Genomic DNA, 27890 nt, shown 5'->3' on the forward strand with positions numbered 1-27890 from the left:
TGTGTTTTGATGAACTTAGACATATTATATTTGTCAATCTGTAACTTGGAAGATGTTTTATCATTTTATATATGACTTTTATCGTTTTCTTTTATAAAACCGAATACGGTAGGTTGATAATAATCACTAGGGGATTCATTTTCAGGGTAGCATGGTATCCCTCACAATAACTCCAGGAGTCACAGTCCACACAATGTACATGCTTTGTTCCCCCTACTTCCAACCTTACATATACCCCCAATCACCTGCCCAAACCTCCCCCTGATGATGCCAATGTGGTCCTCCGTCATCCCTCAGACCATATTTTTGGCCCCTTTGAAAGTTCCCATACAATAAAAATGCTGCAGTTGTAAATACATATAAACTACCATTTGCTGTGTTTGAAACATTTTATTGAATAACAAAACCTAATAAACATAAGCTGATTATTAAAGCAAAACAAAACATCAGTTGCTATGCACATAAGAGACAAAATGTGTACATAAAAATCAAAATACTGTAACACAGCAAAGTTATGTAGAGCACAATTCTTAATTTCGGGCAATATTTAAAATTCAACAATAGAAACGTTCATAAAGAACAGGAAATACTCATTATTTTCCTTAAGCAATAAAGTCTGCACACTAAAGTACTAAGAGAAATATACTGAACAATGAACATTTCATATGGAAATAGAATTCAATTTGAATATTTTAACCTCCTCAGCCTTATTTGACTCATGATTACAACCTGAATGCTTTCTGGAAAGGAACCACCTCATGGGGTTCAAAATCTCATCTTTTCCAACAATAGGATTCAAATGATAAACTTGAATTTCAATTCAATTTATTGATTTAGGCCTTTTTGGAGATCAACAATTTTAAATATATACAAAATCCAGATATTTTTGTGAAATTGTCACCTAAACTTTAATTCAATCCACCTTCTAATCAAACACTTCCAGCACGCATCACAGGATCACTGTTATCTTCCTAATTAGTGATAATTTTTCGGATGGCAACAACAATAAATATGTTTAGAATTTTACCTCCGAAAGCAAAAACATACCATTTCTGAATCATGGTGCACAATAAAATGTAGGAACAGAATGGCATCTTTTGGTGTAGCATTCATTAAGGTTTGACCAGGCTTGAAACTAGAATTCCTGAACTTTTGGACATTTAAATGTCATATTTCAAAAGAATTCAAACAGACCCAGCACGAACTCCGCGAAAAATAGAAGATGAGTGAAAATGTGCTGATAAGTAATCTATTGGTGAAAAATACAGTGTTCAGGCAATGCTTGTGGATATAATCTATTCAGATTTTAACTCCATAGTTTGTTCAATAAATTGACTGAGCATAATACTTGAAGGTCCATCTGTCAGATCAGTTCTTTTACAGTTTTAGTTGCAATAACACTAATAGAGATCATTGATAAATAGATTTTAAAAGCCATGGGTGGAATTGATCCTTGGTCTAAATCTAGATTATTGTCTGCAATAGACACCAGTACAAACAAATCAAATCTAAAAGGATTGAATATGTTTATTATAGTGGTTTAGAGTAAACCCAGAAGACACACATTGTTCCTGAAACTCAGAAAATGTATCTAAAGATTATGATTACATCCTATTTTATGTCCAGAGACTGCTTTCCTGTTTAAGTTACAACATTTGCAAATATATTTAACAAAACATTAAAGCTGGATGTCAGAAATTCTGTCTTTAAGTATTGTGTAAGAGTTACGTGTGATGGTTTTTATTTGATCTGAAGCAACACTAACACTAAATAGGTACATGCACAGGTTATCATTCAACTAACATTATTATCAAACTTAATTTGGAGGGAATTGAGAAAAATGGCCTCATGTACCAAGGGTTTTATTTAAAAAATCCACTGGTTTGGTATTTCACAGAGTTTGCAAATGCTATACCCCTTTTAGAAATGTACTAAGCCCATTTAACAATTCAGAATTTGGAAGGGGGATGTTAATAGTTTATCTTCTTAATATTAAATACATCCTTAAGGTATGTATTAAGCTTTGAAACCATATGTGGGCTGAAAAACAGTAACAGGAGGTAGTAACCCAAGGGGACATTTGTAAATCTGAAAGTAAAATGAGGTGCATTAAAAAATTCCATTATTCAAAAGCAATCACAGACACAGTAGTGTGCTGAGTTCACAAGCAACCACTTTTTACTAAATGGATTATTAGTACATGAACCTCAGTATTTCCTATATTGCTGAAATGTAGTCTCTAATATTTTTGTAATGTTGTGTAAATATGTGTTTCTGTTATTTCAATATTGTCATGAAATGTACCTATTCTTTTTGTCAAACATATTGAAATATCTTTATCACAATTTTTGGGGCATTCTAAAAAGTGTTTTCATTCTCTAACTTGAAGCTTCCTAAGAAAAATACTGACGCCAGTTCCTGGTTTCTCCTAGATCATTTAGCTTTCTCACTAAACAAGCACAATATTGATTTGAGAGCGGTGGTTATTGTAGTCATACGCACTGGGGTTAGTTTAGAAAAGACCAATATAGAACTTACTTTACATTTAAAAATAATAATTGCAAAGGTTTATGTTCAATAATTTCAGATAATTTACTGATAAATATATCAGATAAAGATCCCCTAATTTCTTATACCTTGTGGTATCAAAAATCAGCTAGAATTAACAGACTTCTCTTCTAGTTAAATCCAGGTATGAGAAGTTATTAAATGCGATTATCAACTTTCCGTTATTTTAACACATTTTCTCAGTGCACAGAGTATTTTCCCTACATAGATCACAACATTTCATGCAATGGTCTGTGCTTGAACGTACAATGAAGGGGTACAAATGTATTTCTATCACAAACAAGAAACCCTTGGGTCTATGAGGATTACTGTTGCAAATGAAGACCTAGCTAAGATGAAATATCCCTTTAAAGGGAAGATTTCCCTCACCCACCATAGTTGGCATGCTTCCTTATTGGGATTCAGAAAAGGGGGGTGGTGATGGACAGAGTATCTGAATTAAGCAGACCACTCCTACCCAGTCCAAAGATCAGGGCTTGATCCATCACCATTTTTTTATTGGGAATCTCCTTGCACCGTGATACAACCCCCTCACTGAGAGGAAGGAGTTCAGGCATATTTTGTTATAGAGAAAGGTATAACTAAATACCACAATAATGAGCTCAGGGTAGTGGGGGCAGCAGAGGGAAAGTTAAAACTGGCTAAGTGTTTAGCCATGCAGATCAAGTAACAATGTGAAATAATTTCTATTAAAAAAAGAAGACTATAAAAAGCTAGACGTGACTTTATAACTGGTTAATCAAACGTTTCTGGAGGTTTAGTATATATAAACAACTCCTTCTTTCTATTGTGTGTCATAAAAATGATGCTCTAAATTTTGGTAAGAGTACACATTGTCAAAAAATTCAATACTGCCTTTATATCAATTTACTTTTAAAAGCTTGAAGTAAAAGACAATTCTAAGTGGCATTTGGTTATGAGTAGGCGCTAATGACTATTTCCGGATGACAATGTAGTTAGCATTTTTTGTATAAGATGTTTTAAAAGTATGGGTAGGGAAAATGGCTATTTTCCTTTCTATATGCATGCCAGTTTTAATTTGTAAACAGAATCACAATTTTTTATCTGGTAAACTGTAATGTTTTTTTTTTTGTCCTCATCTCTATGGACAGGGAGGAATGGCATATTGGGGAGTTGACAGGCTGTCTCAGTCAAAGACTGGTAAGGGTATACATGGTGTACCGATCTGCCAAAACCCTATAGCTATGTCATTCACCCAGCCAATCCTTACGCCAGTAGTTCAGATTTTTACCATTAGCCAGTTACCACCATTACCGTTAACACCATTTCGGCGAAAAAAAAGGGCGGAGATGTTTTGGCAGGGAAAGTATATCATGGCTTCGTAATCATCGGACCTAGGGAAAAAAAAAAACAAAAAAAAAAAAACAGATCGGACTAATGGGACCAATCGAGTATATGCCAAAAGGCTCTTTTATCTGGTTTCCTGGCCCTGGCGAGATCGATTTTAGATATTTGTAACAAAGAGGAACACCAGTCATGTAACGACAGAGGAGAAGCTTCTTTCCACCGCTTGCAGATTTCTCTACGGGCCACCAAGATAAAATAATACAAAAGGTTATTAGCAGGACATCGCTTTTGATCCACTACACCAAAGATTACCAGCCGAAGATCTATAGCCACTGTGGATCCTATTGAAGCTGTTAGTTTGTTGCCGATTGAATCCCAATAAGACGTCAAGTATGGACACTCATAAAACATGTGTGCGTCTGAGGCTGCCACTAAACCACACCGGGCACATGCCACCGGTTCCCCTGTTGAAAAGTTAGACAGTCTCTAGGGGGAGTAGTAGGCCCTGTGAAGGGTAAAAACGTGGTTCCTACAGAGCCAGGCAGGTTTAACTATGTCCCAGAGAACATTACAGGAGATTATCTATAATTCATTCAAATTCAAAGAAGGGAAAATGGCTATTTTGGCCAAAGGCTCCCCTTTCTATATGCATGCCAGTTTTAATTTGTACACAGAACCACCATTTTTTATGTGGTAAACTGTAATGTTAGATGAATCTATTTTACTCTTCTGATAAGCGAGGGATGACGATGAACCTGTTTTTGTCCCTGGTTTTAAATGGTTCAGGTTGGAACAGACGAGGTGTTGGTTGACTTTACCTCAGAAAATGGTTGTTTCCCGCATGCTGCTTTCATGCGACTTAAATCCCTTCAGTGGAAGAGGCGGCTGCATGCCTGCATATATGGCCAGATAAGTACTTGGCTGTTTCGGTTCTCCAGTGGGGCTAGAATAGAAGCTGTTAAGGGCAGGGTATTAGCTTCCCATTGGTGCAGCAGGTGCAGTGGCACCAGCTCCCAGATGCCTTAAAGGCCCACTGAACCCTGATAACTGTTGTTTGTCACAGTTCAAACAGAGGCCTAAGGGGCCCACAGAACAATGATTATTGCTGTTTTCCACAGTCCAAACAGAGGGCAGGGGTCACATTTCCTTTCTTGTCTTGGGGCCCAGGGCACACTGGCTAGGCCACTGGTTAAGGATGCATTGGGGAAGAGGTGGGAGACAGGTGGATTATTTAAACAGCTTGATGATGACTTCATGCCTGGGTATTAAAGTATTCATTGCAATTAAAGACTGAAGCAGGAATAGATCTCATAATATAGGAAGGCCTATGTACAAATGCAGCTCGATTAACGGCTGCCTTTTAACTTTTCACTTCTCACCTCTCCTAATTTACAGTTTTATTTTAGATGCAGACTTAAATTGTGACCTATGAATATGTTTATCTATCTTTAGGTTCCAAATGACCCATATTTTCCATATGCAAGTATCAGACAGGTCGGGAAAGCCTAATGGCTTTGAACTTGATAAAGCCATATTAATCACTGTCTTGAAATGCAAATGGCAGCATTAGGCACGTAGAGGTGTAATCTACGTAATCCCATTATGTTCAGGGTACGGGAGGGTGTTGAGGGCATAAAGCGCTTTGACAAAAACATTGCTGCCACCGTAGAAATTCAATCTTCCTTGTCCTACCCTAGTATACAAGTAGTACCACATTCTTTGTATACCTGAATTAAAACACAAAATAATACCGTATTTAAAGGCCCAGTTCAGAATTACATGGAAGGTGCACTATCCCAGACTACACAACGATGCAGTCTTTAGTGGGTGCTATCATCCCACACAGGGGGAGTACACCAGATTATGCTGGAAAAAGCATGTGGTGCCCCAACGTAGGTACAGTTGTAAACCAACAGTCTGCTTACAAAGTAAAGTGTCTGGGAGCTATTAAACGAGCTGGCCCGTTTCCCCTGCAGGTGGTTGGGGTCTGTCACCATCCTGTCAGGTGGGGGGTATACAATCAGTGCGCCTCTTAACTGCTTGTTTGCCCTTTTGCCCATGTCAATAATACAGTGCAGTCGCAAGACAAAAGGTTTTCCCACATTTGAATGTGGCCATGCCCAATACAACGGAAAGCATGCCCGCTGAGAATCTCTCCAACGTGATCCACACTACATAAAGGGCTATGGAAGTGCCTGCAGCCTCTTCTGTAGAACAAAAGCCAAAATGCCCATGGGACGCAGAAAGAGGGTGCACTCTGATGCTTCATCATGTACGAGGACCTTTGGCGTTCGTCTGTACTAAGCGAGTGACAGAGTTAGTGGAGTGTTTTTTGCCCTCTATGTCACTCTACTTCTAAGCACCTACTACAGCTTGTACAGTGGTTACTGTAATCTGTTCACCTACATTATGCTTAATGTAAATAGTGCACAATTTCGGCGTTTGTGTCTGCCTAGAACGTGGACCTGATACAAATAGCAGTACCTACAAGGTGGATGTTACAATTCAACAAGAGTCTAGGATACTCCAGCACAACTGACTTTGCATCAACATTACGGGGCATCAGTCTTGATGGCAAGCCAACTTTGTATACATTATTATCAGAGACTATACTTGCCTCTTGGATACAACTTTACAACAGAATTTTATGAATTTTCATACAGTTGTATTTATATAATAAAACAACCTACCCACAATAATTGATCTATCTATTCATCTTTTTGGGTTCTGGAGTAGCATGCTACTCGCTGAAAAGCGCTTCAACACTTCATCAGGGGTAGCAAGCGCTCTATAAATGCAAAACCTTCCCTCTTACATCCCTCCACTCTCTTCTTCAACCCAACTAACAGACCAACAAGTCCAGCTCTCAAAAACATTTTATATTTCCCTACACTAATTCACCATTAATAATTTTTGGATCCTGGAGTAGCGTGCTACTCACCGAAAAAGCGCTTCAAATTGACCCTAACGCACTCCGCTGCTCGCAGAACTCTGCGTTGAGCGGTTGAGTTTTTTTGACACTTTGCGGAGTTCTTCATTGCGGAACACCGCCTAGGCCTAATCTTATCATGAAAATTTAGATTTCAGTCATATGTTAAGAAACAAGTGTGAGCAGAAACCTTTTGGGTGGAGAAAATTAAAGACATTAATATTGTGAATTTTTTGTTAATTAGTTGATGTTTGCAAGTACGAACACTTCTCTGTGTCAAGTAAAGACCTTGAGAGTTTTGTAACTTTCAGATACTCAAATTGTGCATTTTGTTGCAATTAAAACATTTTCAAGGCCTGAAATTTCTTTGGAGGTTGCATGCGGCCAGCCTAAGTTATCCGGCAAGAATTTCTTGCTGAATCCTATTGCAACTACAATATGTGCTCTCTCATGTAAAGTCAGGCTATTAGAAGCTTTTCTGCAACTCAAGATACGCCTTACTTTTCACCTGATGTGGGTGCATTTCTCATGTTAAGTGAGATCTCCTTTCTGAGTATAACGTTTCTGGCTTTCCCCTCCTGTATAAGGCTTTAGTCAAGTGTGAATTCTCTCATGTGAAATTACATTGTATTCGTGAATAAACCTTATCTGACATTCCCAACACACATAAGGCTTTTTTCTCCCTTGTGAGTTTACTCATGTCAAGTGAGAAGTAATTTGTGACCAAAACTTTGCTTGCATTTCGAGCACACATAAGGTTTTTCCCCAGAGTGGGATCTCTCATGAAGCATAACTCTGTCTTTCAGATTCAAGCTTTTATGGCATAAGGATTTTCTCTAGTGTGGAGTTTCTCATGGTGAGATAGCGTTTTTCTCTGTAGCTTTTCTGGCATTCAGAGCACTCATAAGGTTTTCATCAGTATGGAGTTGATTATGGTTAGTGAGGCTGTGCCTATCAAAAAATAGGAATTTCTAGCATTCACAGCATTGGTAATATTTTTTCCCTGTGTGCGTCTGCTCATGTACAGTGAGATTGCATTTAAAATTGACGCTTTTCTGGCACTTGGAGCACTGAAGTATTTTTGATGGTGTGTTTTCTTATGGTGCATGTAACCATCACTACCTCTGAATCTTTTCTGACATTTAGAGCGCTGATAATGTTTTTCCCCCAGTGTGGATTCTCACATGTGCAGTGAGATCAGATTTACGGCTGAAACATTTTTGGCATTCGGAGCACTGATAAGGTTTTTCACCAGTGTGGGTTCTTATATGGTGAGTGAGATTGATTTTTTCACTGAAACATTTGTGGCATTCAATGCACTGATAAGGTTTTTCCCCAGTGTGTATTCTTGTATGCCGAGTGAGTATTCTTTTTTCACTGAAACATTTATGGCATTCAATGCACTGATAAGGTTTTTCCCCAGTGTGGATTCTTATGTGCTGTGTGAGACTATTTTTTACACTGAAACATTTCTGGCATTCAGAGCACTGATAAGGATGTTCCACAGAATGGGTCATTGCATGTTGAGCAAGACTTTGTTGGTTACAAAACCTTTCCTGGCTTTCAGGGCACTGATAAGGTTTTTCCCCAGTGTGGGTCTGTATATGCTGGGTGAGACCGAGTTTGTTTTTGAAACATTTCTGGCATTCAGAGCACTGATAAGGTTTTTCCCCAGTGTGGATTCTTATGTGCTTTATGAGACTACTTTTTAAACTGAAACCTTTCTGGCATTCAGAGCACGGATAAGGTTTTTCCCCAGTGTGGGTTAATACATGTTGAGAAAGACTTTGTTTTTTACAAAACCTTTTCTGGCATTCAGAGCACTGATATGGTTTTTCCCCAGTGTGGATTCTTGTATGTTCAGTGAGTCTGAATTTTACACGGAAACATTTCTGGCATTCAGAGCACTGAAAAGGTTTCTCCCCAGTGTGGGTTCTTATATGATGAGTGAGACTGTTTTTGTCAATGAAACATTTCTGGCATTCCGGGCACTGATAAGGTTTCTCTCCAGTGTGGGTTCTTCTATGCAGAGTGAGCTGGGTTTGGCTAATGAAACATTTCTGGCAATCCGTGCAATGATAAGGTTTTTCCCCAGTGTGGGTTCTTATATGATGAATGAGATTGTTTTTTGTACTGAAACATTTGTGGCATTCAGAGCACTGGTAAAGTTTTTCCCCAGTGTGGGTTAATACATGTTGAGAAAGACTTTGTTTTTTACAAAACCTTTTCTGGCATTCAGAGCACTGATAAGGTTTTTCCCCAGTGTGGGTCCTTGTATGTACTGTAAGGTCTCTTTTTTCACTGAAATATTTCTGGCATTCAGAGCACTGGTAAGGTTTTTCCACAGAGTGGGTTAATAGATGTCGATTTAGACTATCTTTGAAACTAAACCTTTTCTGGCATTTAGAGCACTGGTAAGGTTTTTTGCCAGAGTGGGTTATTACATGTCGAGAAAGACTTTTTTTGTTATAAAACCTTTCCTGGCATTCAGAGCACTGATAAGGTTTGTCCCCAGTGTGGATTCTTATATGTTCAGTGAGATAAGAATTACTGCTGAAACTTTTTTGGCATTCAGAGCACTGATAAGGGTTTTCCACAGAGTGGGTTAATGCATGTCGATAAAGTTGCGGTTTGAAACTAAACCTTTTCTGGCATTCAGAGCACTGATAAGGGTTTTCCCCAGTGTGGATTCGTATGTGATGTGTGAGCCTACTTTTTAAACTGAAACATTTCTGGCATTCAGAGCACTGGTAAGGTTTTTCTACAGAGTGGGTTAATACATGTCGAGAAAGACTTTGTTTGTTACAAAACCTTTTCTGGCATTCAGAGCACTGATAAGGTTTTTCCCCAGTGTGGGTTAATACATGTTGAGAAAGACTTTGTTTGTTACAAAACCTTTTCTGGCATTCAGAGCACTGATAAGGTTTTTCCCCAGTGTGGATTCTCATATGCTCAGTGAGATAAGATTTATCTCTGAAACTTTTTTGGCATTCAGAGCACTGAGAGAGGTTTTTCCCAGGGTGCATTCTCTCAAATTCAGTGAGATGTGATTTATGGCTGAATCTCACATGTCGATACAGACTCGCTTTTAAGCTAAACCTTTTCTGGCATTCAGAGCACTGATAAGGTTTTTCCCCAGTGTGGATTCTCATATGCTCAGTGAGATAAGATTTACTGCTGAAACTTTTTTGGCATTCAGAGCACTGAGAGAGGATTTTCCCAGTGTGCATTCTCTCAAATTCAGTGAGATGAGATTTATGGCTTAATCTTTTTTGGCTCAGGTAACTTTTTCCCCAACTTGGGTTATTTTGCTTTGATTGAGGCAGTTTGAACACTGAAATTGTTCTAACAGCCCGTGTTTTTAAAAGTTGTATTCCTAGAGTTAATATCTCTACATTTAGTTTTCTCTTGCTTATATGCCACGGTAAGAGTGAACCCGATTTTAGAGTCGGGCTTGTTTAGATAATGTTCAGCATTTATCTCTAAAAGATATTGTGTGTAATCTTCTTAACACTTGCATAGAGCAAAATATGTCTGGATGCAGCCCTGTAACACCTGTCGAAATGTTTGTAGCAGATAATAGTCTTTTGGTTATAGCCTCTCCGGCAGCAACTTATTTTGTGACTGAAGTTTTTCTCAAATCTATTTGTATAGGTTCTTAGCAACGCAGTGATAAGGAGTTAGTCTGATATTTAGTGATTAAACTGAGAAGTACCTTTTTGCACTGGCGCAATGGCAGTAACTGAGAACATTAGAACATGCACAGTAATATTGTGGCTCATCAGTCACAGAACATCAGTTCCTTTTACCCGTTCTGTGTTTGGTGTAAGGTTAAAGATTGTAGTTCTGAAGACGAGGATTTATTTACATTAGCTATAGCGCAACGGTGCTCATTTAATCCATTTTGATATTTAACAGTTTTACATATCATTCCTGCACAACAGATAAGGTTGAGGCGATTTACATAGAATTACAGAACAGTACACAATAAAAAAGGAAACAATCTGAGATGGTCATGAACAACACAATAAAGTGGTGAATTTTTAAGGTTTTCGCCAGAGTGAGCAGAGTGGGTCGAGGTGTTCTATCCCGAGGCAGATAGTCTCAAACTTGCATACCTGGTTAAAAACGGTTGTTGAACAAAGGTGATTTTCCAATCTTTTGGTTGTTAGCGTGTCAGCTTCGGAGTCTTATATCAGTGTCTTTTCTTTGATGGTTTGCAGAAGAAACCTTTTGTTATATCTTTCTTTTATGCAGTGTGTGCTTCCTCTCTGGAATTACATGATGCTTTAGATCATGCGTCCTTTAGATGAACGTTATTCTGTCATGCTGAGACAATTTGTCTTTCTGATAATATTTCAGATGAGGATGTTGTGATTGGTCTTTCTGGCACTATTTCTGATGCTGTGTGGACAGATATGACTTTGCTCTGGGTTAACGAAATGCAAAATTAGAGACTTCACTTACAGGTATAGTACTTTCCTCAGCTCCCACTTCCTCGCCACACCTAGATTTTGGAAATTTTTTAAACTTAGAATGCTGGATGTCCTTCGGTTTTTCAAAATAATCCTTCTTATGGCACTAACATTCAGTTGGCTGGTGCTAAATCTTGCTTTCTTCGTCCGTAATTGCAATCACCTATAGTATTAAAATTAAATAGTTAATACATGTAAATATCCCCAAAAATAATTTACAAGCCATATCAATGCAGAATTGCAGAATTTTGAAAGTGTTGAGCCGTTCTTCAGACAGAGCAGAGTGTAGAATGGTAGCCTGAGAGTACTTGGATCTAGGAGTGAGGATTTGTAGAATTTCCAACATTTTATTAAGCTCAGAAAGGATACATGTACCCTATGGACTTGTAACATGGAATCCCAAAAGCAGACATTAAAGTCATATGGACTGGCACCAAAAAGATATTTAAAATAGAATACTATTAATTAATTTTAATGTATATTTCTAGGATGGGAATTTCCCCTCCACGGACAACAGGCATTTCGCACTGCCCTGAGTTACCACCTACTTGTATCTGGTAACCTGACTTTTGAGCTCTGGCCTCAGCCGCACGCAAATCTATTGTGTGTTGCGAGGACTATGCCTAGACCTATCCCTCAACTATGGTCCAGAGTATGAATCAAGGGCAATGAAATTAAGGAGTACTTTCATTTGTTCATTTTATTCCACCTGATTATCAGTTGTTAGGCTTTTGTGCAGAAAAACAGGACAACATTTTTTTCCAGACAGAAAAATTAGACTGAAAAGACCCACAAGACTCTGGGTGCAGCAGAAGCAGCCAAGACTTATGCTGTTTTTTTACTAACTGAAGATCTTCCGTAGCATGCGCAGGATGTTGAAGCACGACGAGGAGACGGCGTTGACTTGTCTGGTCATGGAGAGGGAAGAGTCCAGGATGAAGCCCAAGTTGCGTGCGTGGTCCGTCGGTTTGGGTGCGGTGCCCAGGGCGGGGGGCCACCAGGAGTCGTCCCAGGCGGAGGGCGAGGGGCCCAGGATGAGGACCTCCGTCTTGTCTGAGTTCAGTTTCAGGCGGCTGGTCGTCATCCACTCGGCTACATCTTTCATCCCTTCGTGCAGGTTGGCTCTGGCGGCGGCGGGGTCGTTGGTCAGGGAGAGGATCAGCTGGGTGTCGTCGGCGTAGGAGATTATGTTGAGGTTGTGTTGGCGTGCGATGGCCGCGAGGGGGCTCATCTAGACGTTGAAGAGGGTGGGGCTCAGCGAGGATCCTTGAGGGATGCCGCAGATGACTTCGGTGGCCTCTGACTTGTACGGTGGTAGGCGGACTCTCTGTGTTCTTCCGTCGAGGAAGGAGACGATCCATTCCAGTGCCTTCTCCTGGATTCCGACATTGCTGAGGCGCTGCACTAGGGTGCGGTGGCAGACAGTGTCGAATGCCGCGGAGAGATCTAGGAGGATGAGGGCCGCTGTTTCTCCGTTGTCCATCAGGGCTCGGATGTCGTCGGTGGCGGCGATGAGGGCGGTCTCGGTCCTGTGGTTGGCTCGGAAGCCAGACTGTGAGGGGTCGAGGGATCCATTTGTCTCGAGGAAGGCGGCCAGCTGCTTGTTGACGGTCTTCTCGATGACTTTGGCTGGAAACGGGAGGAGCGAGATGGGGCGGTAGTTCTTGAGTTCGGTGGGGTCCGCTGTAGGTTTCTTGAGTAGAGCGCTGAGTTCGGCGTGCTTCCAGCTCTCAGGGAAGGTGGCGGTGTTGAAGGAGGTGTTGATAATGTCCCGCAGGTGGGGTGCGATGACAGCGTCGGCCTTGTTGAAGACGTGGTGAGGGCAGGGGTCGGTCGGAGATCCGGAGTGGACGGAGTTCATCATGCGGACGGTGTCTTCGGTGCTGATCGGAGTCCAGGCGCGGAGGGTGGTGGTGGGCGGCGTTGCTGTGGTCGTGGCGTTCGTCGGTTGAATGCTGAAGCTGTTGTGTATGTCCGCGATCTTGTTGTGGAAGTAGGAGGCGAGGGAGTTGCAGAGGTCTTGCGATGGGGTGATGTCGTTGTTTCCGGCGTTGGGGTTGGAGAGCTCTTTCACGATGTTGAAGAGTTCCTTGCAGTTGTGTGCGTTGTTGTCCAGCCATTCCTTGAATGCAGTTTTCTTGGCGGCGCAGATCAGTTGGTGGTGCTTCCGGGTGGCAAGCTTGAGAGTGGTCATGTTGTCCGGTGTTGGTTCCCTTCTCCAGGCTTTCTCGAGGGCTCGGCAGTTCGTCTTGGAGCTCTTGAGTTCGTCGGTGAACCATGGGGCCTTCTTGCTGCCGGGTCTGCTGGGCGGGGTCCTCAGTGGGGCGAGTTCGTCCGCGCAGTTGCTGATCCACTTCGTGAGGTTGTCGGCGGCCTGGCTGGGGTTCGCTGAGCTGGCAGGAGGGTGCTGGCTCAGGGAAGCAGCGAGCTGGTCGGCTGTGATCTTGTTCCAGCTTCTTCGGGCAACCTGTTGCTGGTGGTGGTGGGACGTCATTCTTTTGAAGGTGAAGTGGACGCAGCTGTGGTCCGTCCAGTGGAGTCCTGTGGCGTGGCTGAAGGTGATGTCTTTGCTGGATGAGAAGACGGCGTCGAGTGTGTGTCCGGCGAGGTGGGTGGGGGTGGACACCAGCTGCTTGAGTCCGAGGTTGGCGAGGTTGTCGAGCAGGGTGATGGTGTTGCGGTCGCTGCTGTTCTCCAGGTGGAAGTTGAGGTCCCCCAGGAGGATGTAGTCAGTGGAGGGGAGGGCATGCTGGCTGATGAAGTAGGCGATGTCCTCGCTGAATTGTGTGCGTGGTCCCGGGGGTCGGAAGATCAGGGTGCCTCTGAGGGTGGTCTTCGGGTCGGTGTGGATCTGGAAGTGCAGGTGTTCGGCGGTTGTCAGGGTGTCGTCGGTGTCGGTCGTGATGCGGATGGTGTTCCTGTGGATGATGGCGATGCCTCCTCCCATCTGGTTGGCGGAGCGGTCCCTCCGGGTGATCTTGTATCCCTCTGGGATGGCGATGGCGATGTCGGGCGCAGAAGAGGCGTTCATCCAGGTCTCCGTGAGGAAGGCAACGTCAGTGGCTGTGGTGTCGAGGAGGTTCCAGAGTTCGATGGCGTGTCTGTGGACGGAGCCGGTGTTGAGCAGGATGCACTTGAGGTGGTTGCTGCTGGTGTTCGGCTTGGCGGGTGCTGGTGTAGGGCAGGTCCGGATGCAGGTGAACTTGCAGGCGTGACAGCTGAAGGGTCCGTGGGTGTGCTTCGGAGTGGCTCGGTAGCATCCTAGGATTCGGCCGGTGTTAAGTGCGATGAGGGTGTCGGCGGTGTACGTCAGGCGGGTGGGCAGGGTTCTTCGTGGGCCAGGGGTCCTGGCACTGGGCGCGGTCCAGGCGCGGACGGGCGCAGACGGGCTTACCTTTGGCGCGCCTTCGGCGCACAATCGGCGCGCCCGCTGCGCGTGACCGCTGCGCGTTCGCACGGTCGCCATATATGGCGAAGTGCGAGGGGGGGCGGAGCAGCTGGGAAGCGGGAGCGGGGAGGGTATAGAATGAAGAAAGGGGCGGGGTTTAGCGGCGGTGGCGGGAAGCGGGGAGCGGGGAGGATGAGACGGGGCGAACAAGGAAAACAGGCAAGCAGGCAAAAAGGGGGGAAAAGATACAATATACAATTTACAACAAGTACAATTCAGAAACACAGTTCAACATAAACAGTGGCGCAAGGCAGGAAAGCGAGCAGAGACCACGCTGCTCGAGGCAGGGGGCGTGGTCACGCGGCGGCAGCCGGAGCACAGAGGCAGGCAGTCGGGGGGCACACGCAGCAGCTGGTGGCCGTGCGGCGCGGGGGGTGTCCTAAACTGCTACGCATGTATCTCTAGGTCCGCTTCATTATGTCCATCAGTCTTTCTATGATGTACCTGTTATTGCAGCGTGTGTGTTTAGTACAGGTTTAAGCTTACGGTGTGTGTGGTTCTTTTTTTTAACCCTGTGGTTTAATCTGCACTTGTTGCTTATGCGGTGTTATGTGGTGTTGTCACACCCTTGTAATTATAACAAGCATTTGCAATGCAATAGGTCTTGCATTAGGAAAGTTTGAGCTATTGTTATTGTAAATGACACATTTTTTATTTATGTGTTGGTTTTGAAAATAGCGAAATTAATAGCTTTGTCATTTACAATGCCAATAGTTTTAACTTTCGCAAATGTGACACCTATAGCATTTGTAATGCAATATGTGTTGTATTTACGTGACTTAGATTATTGATGTTACAAATAACAATGGCTTTTAATTTTTTTTAAATAATTAATACTTGAGTAAAAGTTATTGTAATTTATAATGGCAATTGCTTAAACGTTTGTAAATAACTTTTGTGAAGATTATGTTCAGTGTATTGTATTGTGACGAAAATCCAAGAACAGAAGTGAAATATTAACATCTTTTTGTGACATTTGTAATAAAGCTTGAAACATTGAGAGAACATATTTGAACTAGTTGTTGAATTGTTGCACAGATTGCTGCTGTGGTGGCGCTGAAGGATGTTTTGGTGGCGCTGAGTGATGCTGTCGCGTTCAGTGATGCTGTGGTAGCGCATAGTGATGTTGTGGTGCCCCTGAGTGATGCTGTGGTGATGCGACAGACAGACAGAGGGAGGGCGACAGACAGAGTGAGGGCGACAGTCATGTCAAAGTCATTAGATATGGTCCAAACTCCAGCCAATCAGGCGACAGCACCCTCTGGAACCTTCACCTCAGAGGCTCAGACTCTCCAATTTTTTTAGCACAAGTGTGGCATAAGAGCCAAGGAGAAGAGGGGAGCCTCTGAGGGGAGGTGGGTGAGTCACTTGTGAATCTATGAAAGATATCAATACTGGAGAAGCAGTTTACAGGTAAGTAACTTATGTTTTTCTCCAGTATTGGGGTATCTTTCATAGATTCACATGCTTGAATCAGAGTAGATAGGAGTAATTCGAGAACTGTGCATAGTAAGCCATAGGTACATTGTAAACAGAGTACGAGAGAATACATATACGTATATTACAGTATAGCAGTAAACAAGGGCACATCTGCAAAAAGCAGAAATATAGGCTCACCTTACTTAAAAAGATTACGTAGCACCGCTTGCCCAACAGCTGTGTCAGCATTGTTGGCAGCTTCCAGACAGTAGTGCTTGGTCGCAGCTCTGCAAATCTGATGAAGAGGCACACCAGCAAAGAGAGAAGTAGAAGAGGAGACTGCTCTGGTAGAGGGCGCTTTAATCGTTGCTTGAAGTGTCTTGCCTGCTTGCTGATTGCAAAAGGAAATTGCTCTAGATATCCAACGTGCAATAGTCTGTTTTGCAACTGGAGGTTCTTTACGCATCCTGCCGTGGGCTATGAAGAGCTGATCAGTTTTACGGATACTGGTTGTTCTTTGCAAATAAAATGTCAAACATCTCTTAACATCTAGAGAATGTAAAGTCTTTCCTGCTGGCAACTGTGTATTAGGGAAAAAAGTCTTAAAGATGACAGGCTCATTCAGGTGGAAATCAGATGGAACTTTAGGAATTAAGGCCGGATTAGTGCGGAGCACCACAGCGTCTTTGGTGAATTGAAGAAAAGGTGGTTTGATAGTAAAAGCTTGTATCTCGCTGACTCGAAGTAAGAGCTAAAAGCAGCGATGTCTTCCAGGAGATGAATTTAAGATCAGCCCTACGAATGGGCTCAAATGGGGACTTCATGAGTTGTGCCAACACAATGTTCAGATGCCAAGGATGAGGCGGGCGTCGAATTGGAGGGAACATCTGAAATAAGCCTTTGAAAAATTGTTGAATAATTCTTGAAGAATAAAGAGAATTGGAGCCATCGCGCTGGAATCTGGAACTGCATCCAGAAAAACCTTCAGGGTAGAGTGAGAGTGGCCGGATTTTGCTAAATGTACGAAAAAAGACAGAAGCTGCTCTGGCGTAGAGTGAACAGGGTGAACATTTATTTATTTATTTAAGTTAGCAACTGACACCCTACGGGTAACCTGGCGCTGTGATACAGGCGACTAGCTTAGGGCCGAGAGACAGTGTCCCCAGCCTGGAAGAAGTTAGCAGGATGCCAAGGAGCATACCCGAGGGTAGAGCCAGGTTTTTAACCTTTTTCTAAACTGCAGGATTTTGTCTATTTGTCTCGTATCAAATGGAAGAGTATTCCAAAGGCGGGACGCTGCCACACTGAAGGCCCTACCTCCTGATTTAACTTTCCTAACTCTAGGCACCCTCACCAGATTAGCCGATGAGGAGCGCAGTGCTCATGGAGGGACATACCATGTCAGTTTCTCCTGCGGAGATTTGGGCCCTTGACCATGTGGAGCCTTAAATACTATACATAGTGCCTTAAATCGTATCCTCTGCGAGACTGGCAGCCAGTGTAAATCTGAGAGTGCCCGGGAGGCGGAGGAGTGGCGTGGTTGCACTAGTACCATTTTGGCCACCATGGTCTGTACTCTCTGCAATCTCTCAATCAGATATTGCGGGGATTCTTGTAACAGGGCATCACAATAGTCCAGCTTACTGAGGATGGTGCTCCGGACTATCATCGCTCTGTTCTGTAAGAGAACATCGGAAGGATTTTCCGAAATGCTCTGATCAGAGTAAAACCACTTCCAGCTGTTTTGTTGACAGTTTTCTAATGTCAATTTGTTGTCAACCATGACTCCCAGGTTATGTACCACGCTACTGGGAGCCAATGGAGTAGCAGGGGATGTTGGCCAAAACTCAAGCGTAAGTTTAGGAGGGATTCTATCTACTGCACAGTGTAGAATCTCTGTCTTCTCAGAGTTAAACTGAAAAATTTGAAGCTTCACACCAAAGTTAGAACCACTTCCACTTGAGTTTGTAGGTTTTGATAGAGGAAGGTGCTCTAGCGTTAGTGAGGACCTCCCTGCAGTCCGGAGGAATAATCAATTTAGCAAACTCATAGTGCTCAGGCACCAGTAGGATTCGGATGGCAGATCAGGCCATGGTTCATAGTAAGAAGATTCGAAATTGGGCGCAGCCAAATTGGATTGCACTCCGACAGAAGGAGGAGCTCCGTAAACCAGAACTGGCGAGGCCATCTGGGGGCTATGAGAAGAATGCCGCAGGGTTCTTTCTGCATTTTCCAAAGTACCATTGCGACTAGAGGAATCAGTGGAAAAGCGTGAGCATATATTTTTGACCAGTTCATCAAAAACGCATTTCTGCACGATTCTGAGTTGGGAAGCCAACTTGCATAGAATGGGCATTTGCGGTTCAGGTTGGTCACGAATAAATCCAGATTGGGGTGTCCCCAAAGCTGAAAGATGCGGTCCAGCGTCAGCTGATGAAGTTCCCACTAGTGGTTTGATGAGACCGACCTGCTCAGGGAGTCCGCTAGAAGGTTGGACACCCTCAGAACATGGACTGCTGTGATCTGATGTTGAATCGCCCAAACCCAAATTTGCTGAGCTTGTAGGGATAGCAAAGTGTATCTCGTGCCCCCTTGTTTGGTCACATAATGCATTCTTGTTCAATCAATCAATCAACAGATTTGTAAAGCGTGCTACTCACCCGTAAGGGTCTCAGGCGCTGGGAGGAGGGGGTGGGGTAGTCGCTACCGCTCGAAGAGCCAGGTCTTGAGTTGTTTCCTGAAGGAGAGATGGTCCTGGGTCAGCCGTAGGTGGGTGGGGAGGGAGTTCCATGTCTTGGACGTCAGGTTGGAGAAGGATCTTCCTCCGGCGGGGGCTTTGCGAATGCATGAGATGGTGGCGAGGGCGAGGCTGGCGGATCGGAGCTGGCGGGTGGGTGTGTAGAATGTGAGGCGGCTGTTGAGGTATTTGGGGCCCATGTCGTGGAGAGCCTTGTGTGCATGGGTGAGGAGTCTAAACGTGATCCTCTTGTTGACGGGGAGCCAGTGCAGGTCTTTCAGATGTGGAGAGATGTGGCTGTGATGGGGGATGTCCAGGATGAGTCGTGCAGAGGCGTTCTGTATGCGCTGGAGTCTTTTCTGGAGTTTGGCTGTGGTTCCAGCATAGAGGGTGTTCCCGTAGTCCAGTCGGCTGGTGACGAGGGCCTGGGTGACCGTCTTCCTGGTTTCGGTGGGGATCCACCGGAAGATTTTTCGAAGCATGCGCAAGGTGTTGCAACAGGATGACGAGACGGCGTTGACTTGCTTGGTCATCTTGAGGGAGGAGTCCAAGAAGAAGCCCAGGTTGCGTGCATGGTCCTTTGGCGTGGGGGCGGTGCCAGGGCAGGGGGCCACCAGGAATCGTCCCAGGCAGAGGGGGATGGTCCCAGGATGAGGACTTCCGTCTTGTCTGAGTTCAGTTTCAGACGGCTGAGCTTCATCCATTCCGCGACGTCTTTCATTCCTTCCTGGAGGCTGGCTCTGGCGGTGGCGGGGTCGTTGGTGAGTGAGAGGATCAGCTGGGTGTCGTCAGCGTAGATGATGTTTAGGTTGTGTTGGTGTGCGATGGCTGCGAGGGGGCTCATGTAGACGTTGAAGAGGGTGGGGCTGAGCGAGGATCCTTGCGGTATGCCGCAGATGACTTCGGTGGACGCGGATCGGAACGGGGGGAGGCGGACTCTCTGGGTTCTTCCGGCGATGAACGAGATGATCCACTCCAAGGCTTTTCCTTGGATTCCGGTGTTGCTGAGGCGCTGTATTAGGGTGCGGTGGCACACAGTGTCGAAGGCTGCTGAGAGGTCCAGGAGGATGAGGGCAGCTGTTTCCCCATTGTCGAGCAAGGACCTGATGTTGTCGGTAGCTGCGATGAGGGCGGTCTCGGTGCTGTGGTTTGCTCGGAAACCGGACTGCGAGAGGTCGAGGGATCCGTTTGTCTCGAGGAAGGCGGAGAGTTGTTTGTTGACGATCTTCTCGATGACTTTGGCCGGAAACGGGAGGAGCAAGATGGGGCGAAAGTTCTTGAGTTCCGTGGGGTCCGCGGTGGGTTTCTTCAGGAGGGCGCTGAGCTCGGCATGTTTCCAGCTCTCCTGGAAGGTGGCGGATGCGAAGGAGCTGTTGATGATGTCCCGGAGTTGGGGTGCGAAGATGGAGTCCGCTTTGTTGAAGATGTGGTGTGGCCAGGGGTCGGTTGTGGAGCCGGAGTGGATGGTGTTAATCGTTCGGGTGGTATCTTCGGTGCTAACCGAGGTCCATGTGCATAGGGTGCTGGTGGCGGGGGAGATGGTTCGGTGGTAGGGTGCGTGGTCTGTGCGCCGAAGCTGTTGTGTATGTCGGCGATCTTGCGGTGAAAGAACGAGGCGAGTGAGTCGCAGAGGTCTTGCGATGGTTTAATGTTGTTGTTGCAGGTGCTGGGGTTGGAGAGCTCTTTAACGATTCTGAAGAGTTCCTTGCTGTTGTGGGTGTTGTTGTCCAGTCGTTCTTTGAATGTTGTCCTTTTGGTGGTGCGGATCAGCTGGTGGTGTTTGCGGGTGGTGTACTTGAGGGCTGTCATGTTTTCTGTTGTCTGGTTGTGGCGCCAGGCTTTCTCGAGGTTGCGGGAGGTTTTCTTGGAGTTTTTGAGGTCGTTGGTAAACCACGAGGCTTTCTTGCTGCCGGGTCTGCTGGGAGGGTTCTTCAATAGTGCGAGTTCATCGGCGCAGTTGGTAAGCCACTGTGCGAGGGTGCGGGCTGCTTCGTTGGGGTCCGCCGTGTTGGTGGGAGAGTTCTGGCTGAGGGAGGTGGTGAGCTGGTCGGTGGTGATCTTGCGCCAGCTTCTGCGAGGAACCTATTGCGGGTGGTGGTGGGTCGTGGTTCTCCTGAAGTTGAAGTGGACGCAGATGTGATCTGTCCAGTGTAGTCCGGTGGAGTGGCTGAAGGAGATGTGCTTGCTGGAGGAGAAGATGGGGTCAAGCGTGTGGCCGGCGTAGTGGGTGGGGGTGTTCACCAGTTGCTTGAGTCCGAGGTTGGCCAGCAGGGCGGCGGTGTTGCTGTCATTGTTGTTCTCCAGGTGGAAGTTGAGGTTCCCTAGGAGGATGTAGTCTGAGGAGGTTAGGGCGTGCGGGCTGACGAAGTCTGCGATGGCTTCGCTGAATTGTTTGCGTGGTCCCGGGGGTCTGTAGATGAGAGTGCCCCTGAGGTTGGTCTTGGGGTCTGTGTGTATCTGGAAGTGAAGGTGCTCGGCGGCAGTGAGGGTGTCGTCGGAGTTGGTCGTGATTTGGATGGTGTTTCTGTGGACGATGGCGATGCCTCCTCTGGTTTGGTTGACGCGGTCCCTCCGGGTGATTTTGTAGCCATCCGGGATGGCTATGGCGATGTCGGGGCCTGAGAAGGCGTTCATCCAGGTTTCTGTGAGGAAGGTGACGTCTGGTGATGTGTCCAGGAGGTTCCAGAGTTCCAGAGTTCGACTGTGTGCCTGTGGACGGAGCGGGTGTTGAGCAGGATGCACTTGAGGTGATTGTTGCTGGTAGCTGACTTGGCGGGTGCGGTGCAAGTTTGGAGGCAGGTGAATTTGCAGGCTTGGCAGGTGAAGGGTCCTTGGGTGCGTTTCGGGATGGCTCGGTAGCAGGCGGGGTTCCGGCCGGCGTTGAATGTGTGGATGGTGGCGGCGGCGTAAGTCAGTCGGGTGGGCAGGCATCGTTGAGGGCCAGGGGTCCTGGCGCTGGGCGTGGTCCAGGCGCAGACGGGCTTGCCTTTGGCGTGCCTTCTGCGCGCGGCCACCTTGAGGCCTCCATATGAGACGAAGTGGGAGGGAGGAGCAGCTGGGAGGCGGGAGCGGGCGGCCAATGGGCAGGGGGTATAAAGGAAAAGGGGCGGGCCGCGGGGGAGCTGCGGCAGGAAGCGGGGGGCACACACAGAGGACAGGGATACAATAGCAACTACGAAAAATACAGAAAAAGGCAGAAGTCCTGAAAAAAAAGCACAATTCACAAGTGAGGGCAGCAGCAGAAAGGAGAAGGTAGCAGCAGGGGGACACCGAGGTCAGGGGCGAACCTGCGGCGCCGGGGGCAGAAACTCTGTCACAGCGGAGGAGCCGAGCGGCGTGGGGGGTGGCCTGGGGTCAGGTTGTTGTGTTGTCCATTGGGATCAACACTGAAGCTCCTTGAATGAGGGTGCAAAAGGACTTCAGAGACGGAAATATTGCCAGTAACTCCAAAAGGTTTATGTGCCAAGTTCATAGGTGGGTGTCCCATTTCCCCTTGACTGTGAGGGCTTGAAGATGACTTTCCCACCATTCGAGGGAGGCATCTGTCGTGAGGATGAAACTTGGAGTGTCCACTACAAACGAACTGCAGAGATGTTTGGTATGCGAGTCCACCATAGCAATGCTCTTCATATCTGAGACGTGATGTTGATGACATTGTCGAAGGACCCCGAGACTTGTTGCAATTGGTTGTCGAGTTCTCCAGTCGGGGTCCTATTTTGAGGCGACAGTTGGGAATTAGGGGAATACCGGAAGACAGCATCCCCAGAAGCGATTTGAACTGTCGAACAAAAACATACTTTTATGTGCGCAGGAGAGTTGCCAGTTTGGAAATCCGCTGTTGTCTTTCGTTTGAGACAAAAGCCCTTGTTTGCTGTGTGTCTATGATGGCCCCCAAGAAGGTCCTCACTTGAGAGGGGGTAAACTGAGACTTCTCCAGAGTGATGGAAAGACACAGAGACAGGCATGATTGAGTGTGTCTGCTTGTGACTGTGAACGACTAGGCCTTTATAAGGCAGTCGTCGAGGTAGCGAAATATTTGGACATCAGCTTGACCAAGATATGCTGCCACCGGGGCCAAGACTTTAGTGAACATTCGGGTGCGGAGCGAAGGCCAGATGGAAGGACTTGGAATTGGAAATCTCTGCCAGCCACTCACAACCAGGTCCTCTATGAAAGATACAAACAAGTTTGCCCCACTGAAGGGAAGATAGCTTAACAGGAGCTTCTGAGAGTTACTTACCTTCAAGACTCTCATCCAGATATGCTTCGTGGTTGCTTTCACTGATCTTAAAGAAGATGTGGATGCACAGACGCCAAACAATACGTCATATACAACTCTGACCCGAAGTTCTGTCATGGAAAGCAGAGAAGAACAGTCCGTTCTTTGATAATCTCAAAGAGTCTGGACAGAATAAGTTGTATATGTGGCTGCTTATAATGCACAAATGGAGGCGCGGGAACTCCCCCAAACGCCAGAGGCCCTACCACTCTCCTAGTGGCACAAGGTTTGGGGTCTTTGGCCTCAGTGTAAAGGATTTCCTCCTCCCAATACGCCCCGTGGGCACCACTGCCATCACCTCCTTCCTGTGCTGCAGCTTGCAGTCACAGGTTTTCAAGAGTGGGACAGGTTTTCTGTCCCTGGCACAGATCTTCCTTAGAGGGTCGCCCCAGGGCCAAAAGCTCATCCTGGTAAAACTTCAGCTCCTGAGGCTCAGTTGTCTCTGGGGCTGACCCTTCTTCCTCAAGAGGAGAACGGTCTGGTGTCTGACTAGAAGCTGGTTCTCCAGTTTTCCTGCCTTTTCTCTTGGAGGACTGGGGCATTATTCCAGACTTCAGCACCTCTTTTACACCCGGGCTCTGCTCTGTGCTATGGTTTTCACACACACACCCAATGTGAGGTTCCAAGCATTTCTGCATGGACCCTCAGTTCTGCCTCAGCCCAGGCTAAGGGTTCCAAATCATTGCCAAGAAAACAATCAACTAGTATGGATGAAGACACTGCTACCTCTTTGTTGCCAGCAACTCCTCCTAAATCAAAAGTCACCCTCGCCTGCGGGATGGGTTTTGGTCACATTTTCAGCATTGATGACTGGAAAGGTCCTTCCAGGCAGATGCTGTTCTAAGGAAACTATCTGCTCAGTCACCATGGTGATGCTGGCACCAGTGTCTCTCAAGGCCTCCACCCTAACCCCATGTGCATGTTAGTGGGCCAGGCAGCTAAGGTGGCTAAGGCCACATCCCTACTCGAGTCGCCTCAGTAAGCTCCTTGGCCTGGCCATTGCTCTCCTGAGATCCCATCTGGAGATTGGCAGCTGCAGGTACTGCAGGTGGACCAGGGGTATATTTCTTGTTTTTACATCCAGAGTCTCAAGGAAAGTGTCCAAGTGACCTACAGCCATGGCACCAAGCCCATCTTAGGATCCCAGTTCTTACCCTGGAACCCACCCTTTGGCTGTCAAGAGTCTCTGGACCCACTCTCTTGAACAGGTTTTTGGGGGCCTGAAGTAGAATCTTTCTTTTTCGGGTTACCCCATTTCCCTAGGGTCGCTTTCTGACCTCTTTCTTTTGGTCTCCCCACCAGCAGGAGTCTTGGTCACCCTTGTTTTGACCCAGTGGTCTGCCTTCTTCCCCAACTCTTGAGGAGAAAGTGGACCAAGGTCCACCAGGAATTGATGTAGCTTCCCTTGGTAACAATTACTTAAAATATGCTACTTCATTATCAAATGATAAAGCCCTTCAAAGGCATGCACATTCTTACCTACTAACCAACCTCCTATTGATTTCAGTGAATAGTCTACAAAATCTACCCAGGCCTGGCTATGGGTTTTTCGAGCCTCCCTGAAACTGGTTCTATACTCCGTACTGAATCCAACGCCCTCACTTAGGGGACCCTTCATGAGGTCATAGGATTCAGCCTCTTTCTCACTGAGTGTCAGGAGTCTATCCCTGCACTTTTCTGAGAACATTTCCCACAGGATAGCACTCCACGGCTTCCTGTGGACCTGCCTGCTACGACAAGCCCGCTCAAAAACAATGAACTACTTGGTGATATCATCACATAAATAATCCCTTTGGGGTTTTAGGGTCAAAGGAATCTACTTTCTCCTTATTTATGATTGCGATGCCACCAAAGATGGGTCCTCGGCCAAACTCCTTTCTCTCTCTTCTGTAGCTAGGAGTTGGGCTTCTAGAGCTGCCCTCCTGGCTAGTCTTAGCAGAGCAAGCTCTTCGTCTGAAGAGGCTTCTTTGTCTTGGGGTGTCACACGGTCACTCTTACGGTCAGTATTTTGATCTGTAAGATCAGAGTCATCCTCTGATGCTCTTTGTCATATTCTGCCAAAAGATCCTGGAGCTTTGCTTTGGTCGGGTTTGACCCAGTCCTGAGCCTATAGGTTTTACCCATGCCTCTGAGCTATTTTATATTTAAAGACATAAGGTGTGAGGTCGATTCCCTTCACCTGTATCAGCTCTTCTGAGTGACTACTTCTAGCACTCATTGTCTTTACAAAGTTGGGAACCTTTTTGGAAAGAAAAAATCCCTAATACTGGTTTCCTAACTACAGCAAGAGTTTAACTTTTGAAACAGCTGTACTCAAGGGGACCGAACCAGGGCACACATTGCACTGTTGTCTGAATTTTTTTTATTTAGATGTATATAAATAACTATTGGTATTACCAAATATTGAGTTGTATATGGTTTTTCTCCTTTGGAGAACGACGTAACCCTTACCTGCATTGTGATTACGCATATTAGTATCACATCTAGATATATCTTCCCACATGAACCATTGTTTCTGTTTTTAAAATGCAGGTAAGAAGCTGTAGCTTGGAGGACCAGTCTCCGGGCTGAGGCTAACACTGAGCAGGGGCCAAGGCAGCACCAACACTACAACACTAGCGGCACAGGGGCGGCTGGATGCAGGGTGCCAACTTAGCATCAGATTCCGAATGAAAAGCAATGGAGGCAGGCCAAATCTGAAAAGGGCTGCAGGCTCCAGCCAGGAGGCCGATCGAAGGAAACCAACAGCCATTGAGGTAAGTTATGATGCTCAGGGACGTAGGAACACCTTTTGTCCTCTTCAGCAAGGCCCAGGATGGACGGGTGAAGGGGTGTCTTTTGGTGTCAGAAATGGCTAACCAGTGCACGTCGCGGTTGAGGGGACTTCTTGCAGAAGCTGCAGGCAACTTCTAGGAGTCCAGGAGAGGTCAGCTCATGGTGGAGTTGGGCTCTTGAGAGCAGGGGAACCTTGCTGAACTGGTGGGCCCCTTGAACTCGGGCTGGTGGCATCGGGTGCAGAGGTAAAACCGGGGGGCAGGCTGCGCAGTTCTTCAGGTCACGGAGTCTTTACTTTGAAGAGGGTTGCTTTGAGAACAAGTCCACTGATCTCTGGAAATCTTGGCCTATTATATCTAAGGTTTCCCACCTGTCCTTGCGCCAAAAAGGGGGTGAGGACAGGAAGATCGCTTGCTCCCTCTAACAGGAGAGGCTGGGGTCACATTACAAAGGCGGCAAGTCCTTTGAAAATCCCTGCCACAGATGGCTCTGCCTGACCAGGGGGAGGTGTGAATACCTCCACCCAGGAAAGGCATTGTTCTCGACCTCAGAGTGCACAGGCACTCTCCCCATGAGGACAGAACACACTCTGGTGGTAGCAGGCTGGCTCCGGTCAGTTGATGATCACACTAAGGATTGGTAGATCTTAGGGGACCCCTCTAGGGGCCCTCTGTGTGGAATTTTTAATAAATCGGACACTGCAATCGGCATAGGTTTATTATGCTGAGATGTTTGGTATCAAATATCCCATATTTCAGTGAAACCTTCATGGAGCTGTGGAACTCGTAATGACAAGTGTCCAGCCAATGTGCTTACTATAGAGCTTGCCTGGTCACTTGCAATATCCATGAATCGACAAAGATATTGCAGGGGCATATCTGCTCATGCAGATACGCCCTCACAGGAGATATCCCTAAAGCAGCATGCACTATAAGGCCTGCTAGAGGGGCGTCTTACCTATCTCTCAGACAGTCCCTGTAGGCATCGCATACAGGGATGTGTGCCATGTCGTCTCTTCAGTTTTGTCTGCACCAAGACACACAGCTGCAGTGGCAGTATGAATGTAAGTGTGTATGTATGTATGTGCTTGGTGAGGGGTCCCTTAGCGTGGCGTAATTTGTGCTGCAGCCTTTAGAGACCCTCTTTAACAACAAGGCCCTTAGTACCAGAGGTATCTTTTACAAGGGACTTATATGTGAGCTAATGGGGTGACAACCGTGGAAACGACTGGTACACTTAAGGGAAGGAGATCGGGCTCAGGGGACCTGGTTGGCAGGGACCCTGTTCACTTCCAGTAAATACTATATCATTTTCCAGATAAAAAGTGAAGGCTAACCATGTCCAAAACAGGCCCTTTCCTACATTGAGACATATTTCCTAGGACAGCGGAAACTCTACAGCAGGTCTTGCTCACAGTCCTTATACTGTGACTGCCACTACTGAACATTAATCTTGAATTGTTAAAGCAGGGCCCGGATCTGGACAGGAGCCAATGAATAGGAGAACAACTCACCAGATAATAGAAGTCTTCTGTCTTCTCACGCACTTAGAGAGAACAATGCCATCCCATGTATTGCATGACAAAGAGAACACAACCCTCAGTGAAACACTCACCTCTCATATGTGATTCGTTAATAAGAATAAAATGAACATAACGCGTCCCTGGGGACCCCACAGATACACCGTTCCTACCAGTACTATAAATGCTTGGGGTCCCGCAGGTAAACCTAACAGTGCTACAAAGGCTTAGGGGGCCTACAGGTAAACCTTTCCTAACCCAGTGCTACAAATGCTATGTGCTCACTGCAGCAGGACTGGGCGCTCTAGGGCAGCAATTAAGTTGCTTGGCATTTATCTACCTTTAGCTAAGCCACGTGATAAAGGCAGTCGATCAGGATGATTCTCTTCGATCAGAAGTAGCTCTCACTATCGAAAAGGTGGAGACCCTCGTT

At 46.0% G+C, this 27890-nt stretch overlaps 1 protein-coding gene and 1 long non-coding RNA gene across 4 annotated transcripts in view; both read right to left on the reverse strand.

The window, feature by feature from the left end:
- Nucleotides 1-622: 622 nt before the first annotated feature.
- Nucleotides 623-10070, reverse strand: LOC147737599 (uncharacterized). 3 transcript variants are annotated; one of them, XM_086937017.1, is made up of 3 exons: nucleotides 9905-10070; nucleotides 9449-9616; nucleotides 623-9280 (listed from the first exon to the last, which is right to left on the reverse strand). In XM_086937017.1, exons 1-3 carry the CDS (start codon nucleotides 10033-10035, stop codon nucleotides 7948-7950), a joined length of 1632 nt encoding a protein of 543 aa, XP_086793143.1. In that variant the 5' UTR covers nucleotides 10036-10070; the 3' UTR covers nucleotides 623-7947. The 3 variants fall into 3 exon arrangements, with proteins under 3 accessions (XP_086793143.1, XP_086792990.1, XP_086793057.1); XM_086936864.1 differs by having other exon boundaries at nucleotides 623-9616; nucleotides 9701-10070; XM_086936931.1 differs by having other exon boundaries at nucleotides 623-9167; nucleotides 9252-10070.
- Nucleotides 10071-11058: 988 nt separating this feature from the next.
- LOC147737600 (uncharacterized) overlaps nucleotides 11059-27890 on the reverse strand; it is a 38148-nt gene continuing 21316 nt past the window's right edge. Inside the window, exon 4 of the long non-coding RNA XR_015299336.1 lies at nucleotides 11059-11443. This is a non-coding gene — a long non-coding RNA (uncharacterized LOC147737600). The remainder of the gene's footprint in view (nucleotides 11444-27890) is intronic.

The sequence above is a fragment of the Lissotriton vulgaris genome, chromosome 1_1 (genome assembly GCF_964263255.1).
Source record: "Lissotriton vulgaris chromosome 1_1, aLisVul1.2, whole genome shotgun sequence".
NCBI lineage: Eukaryota > Metazoa > Chordata > Amphibia > Caudata > Salamandridae > Lissotriton > Lissotriton vulgaris.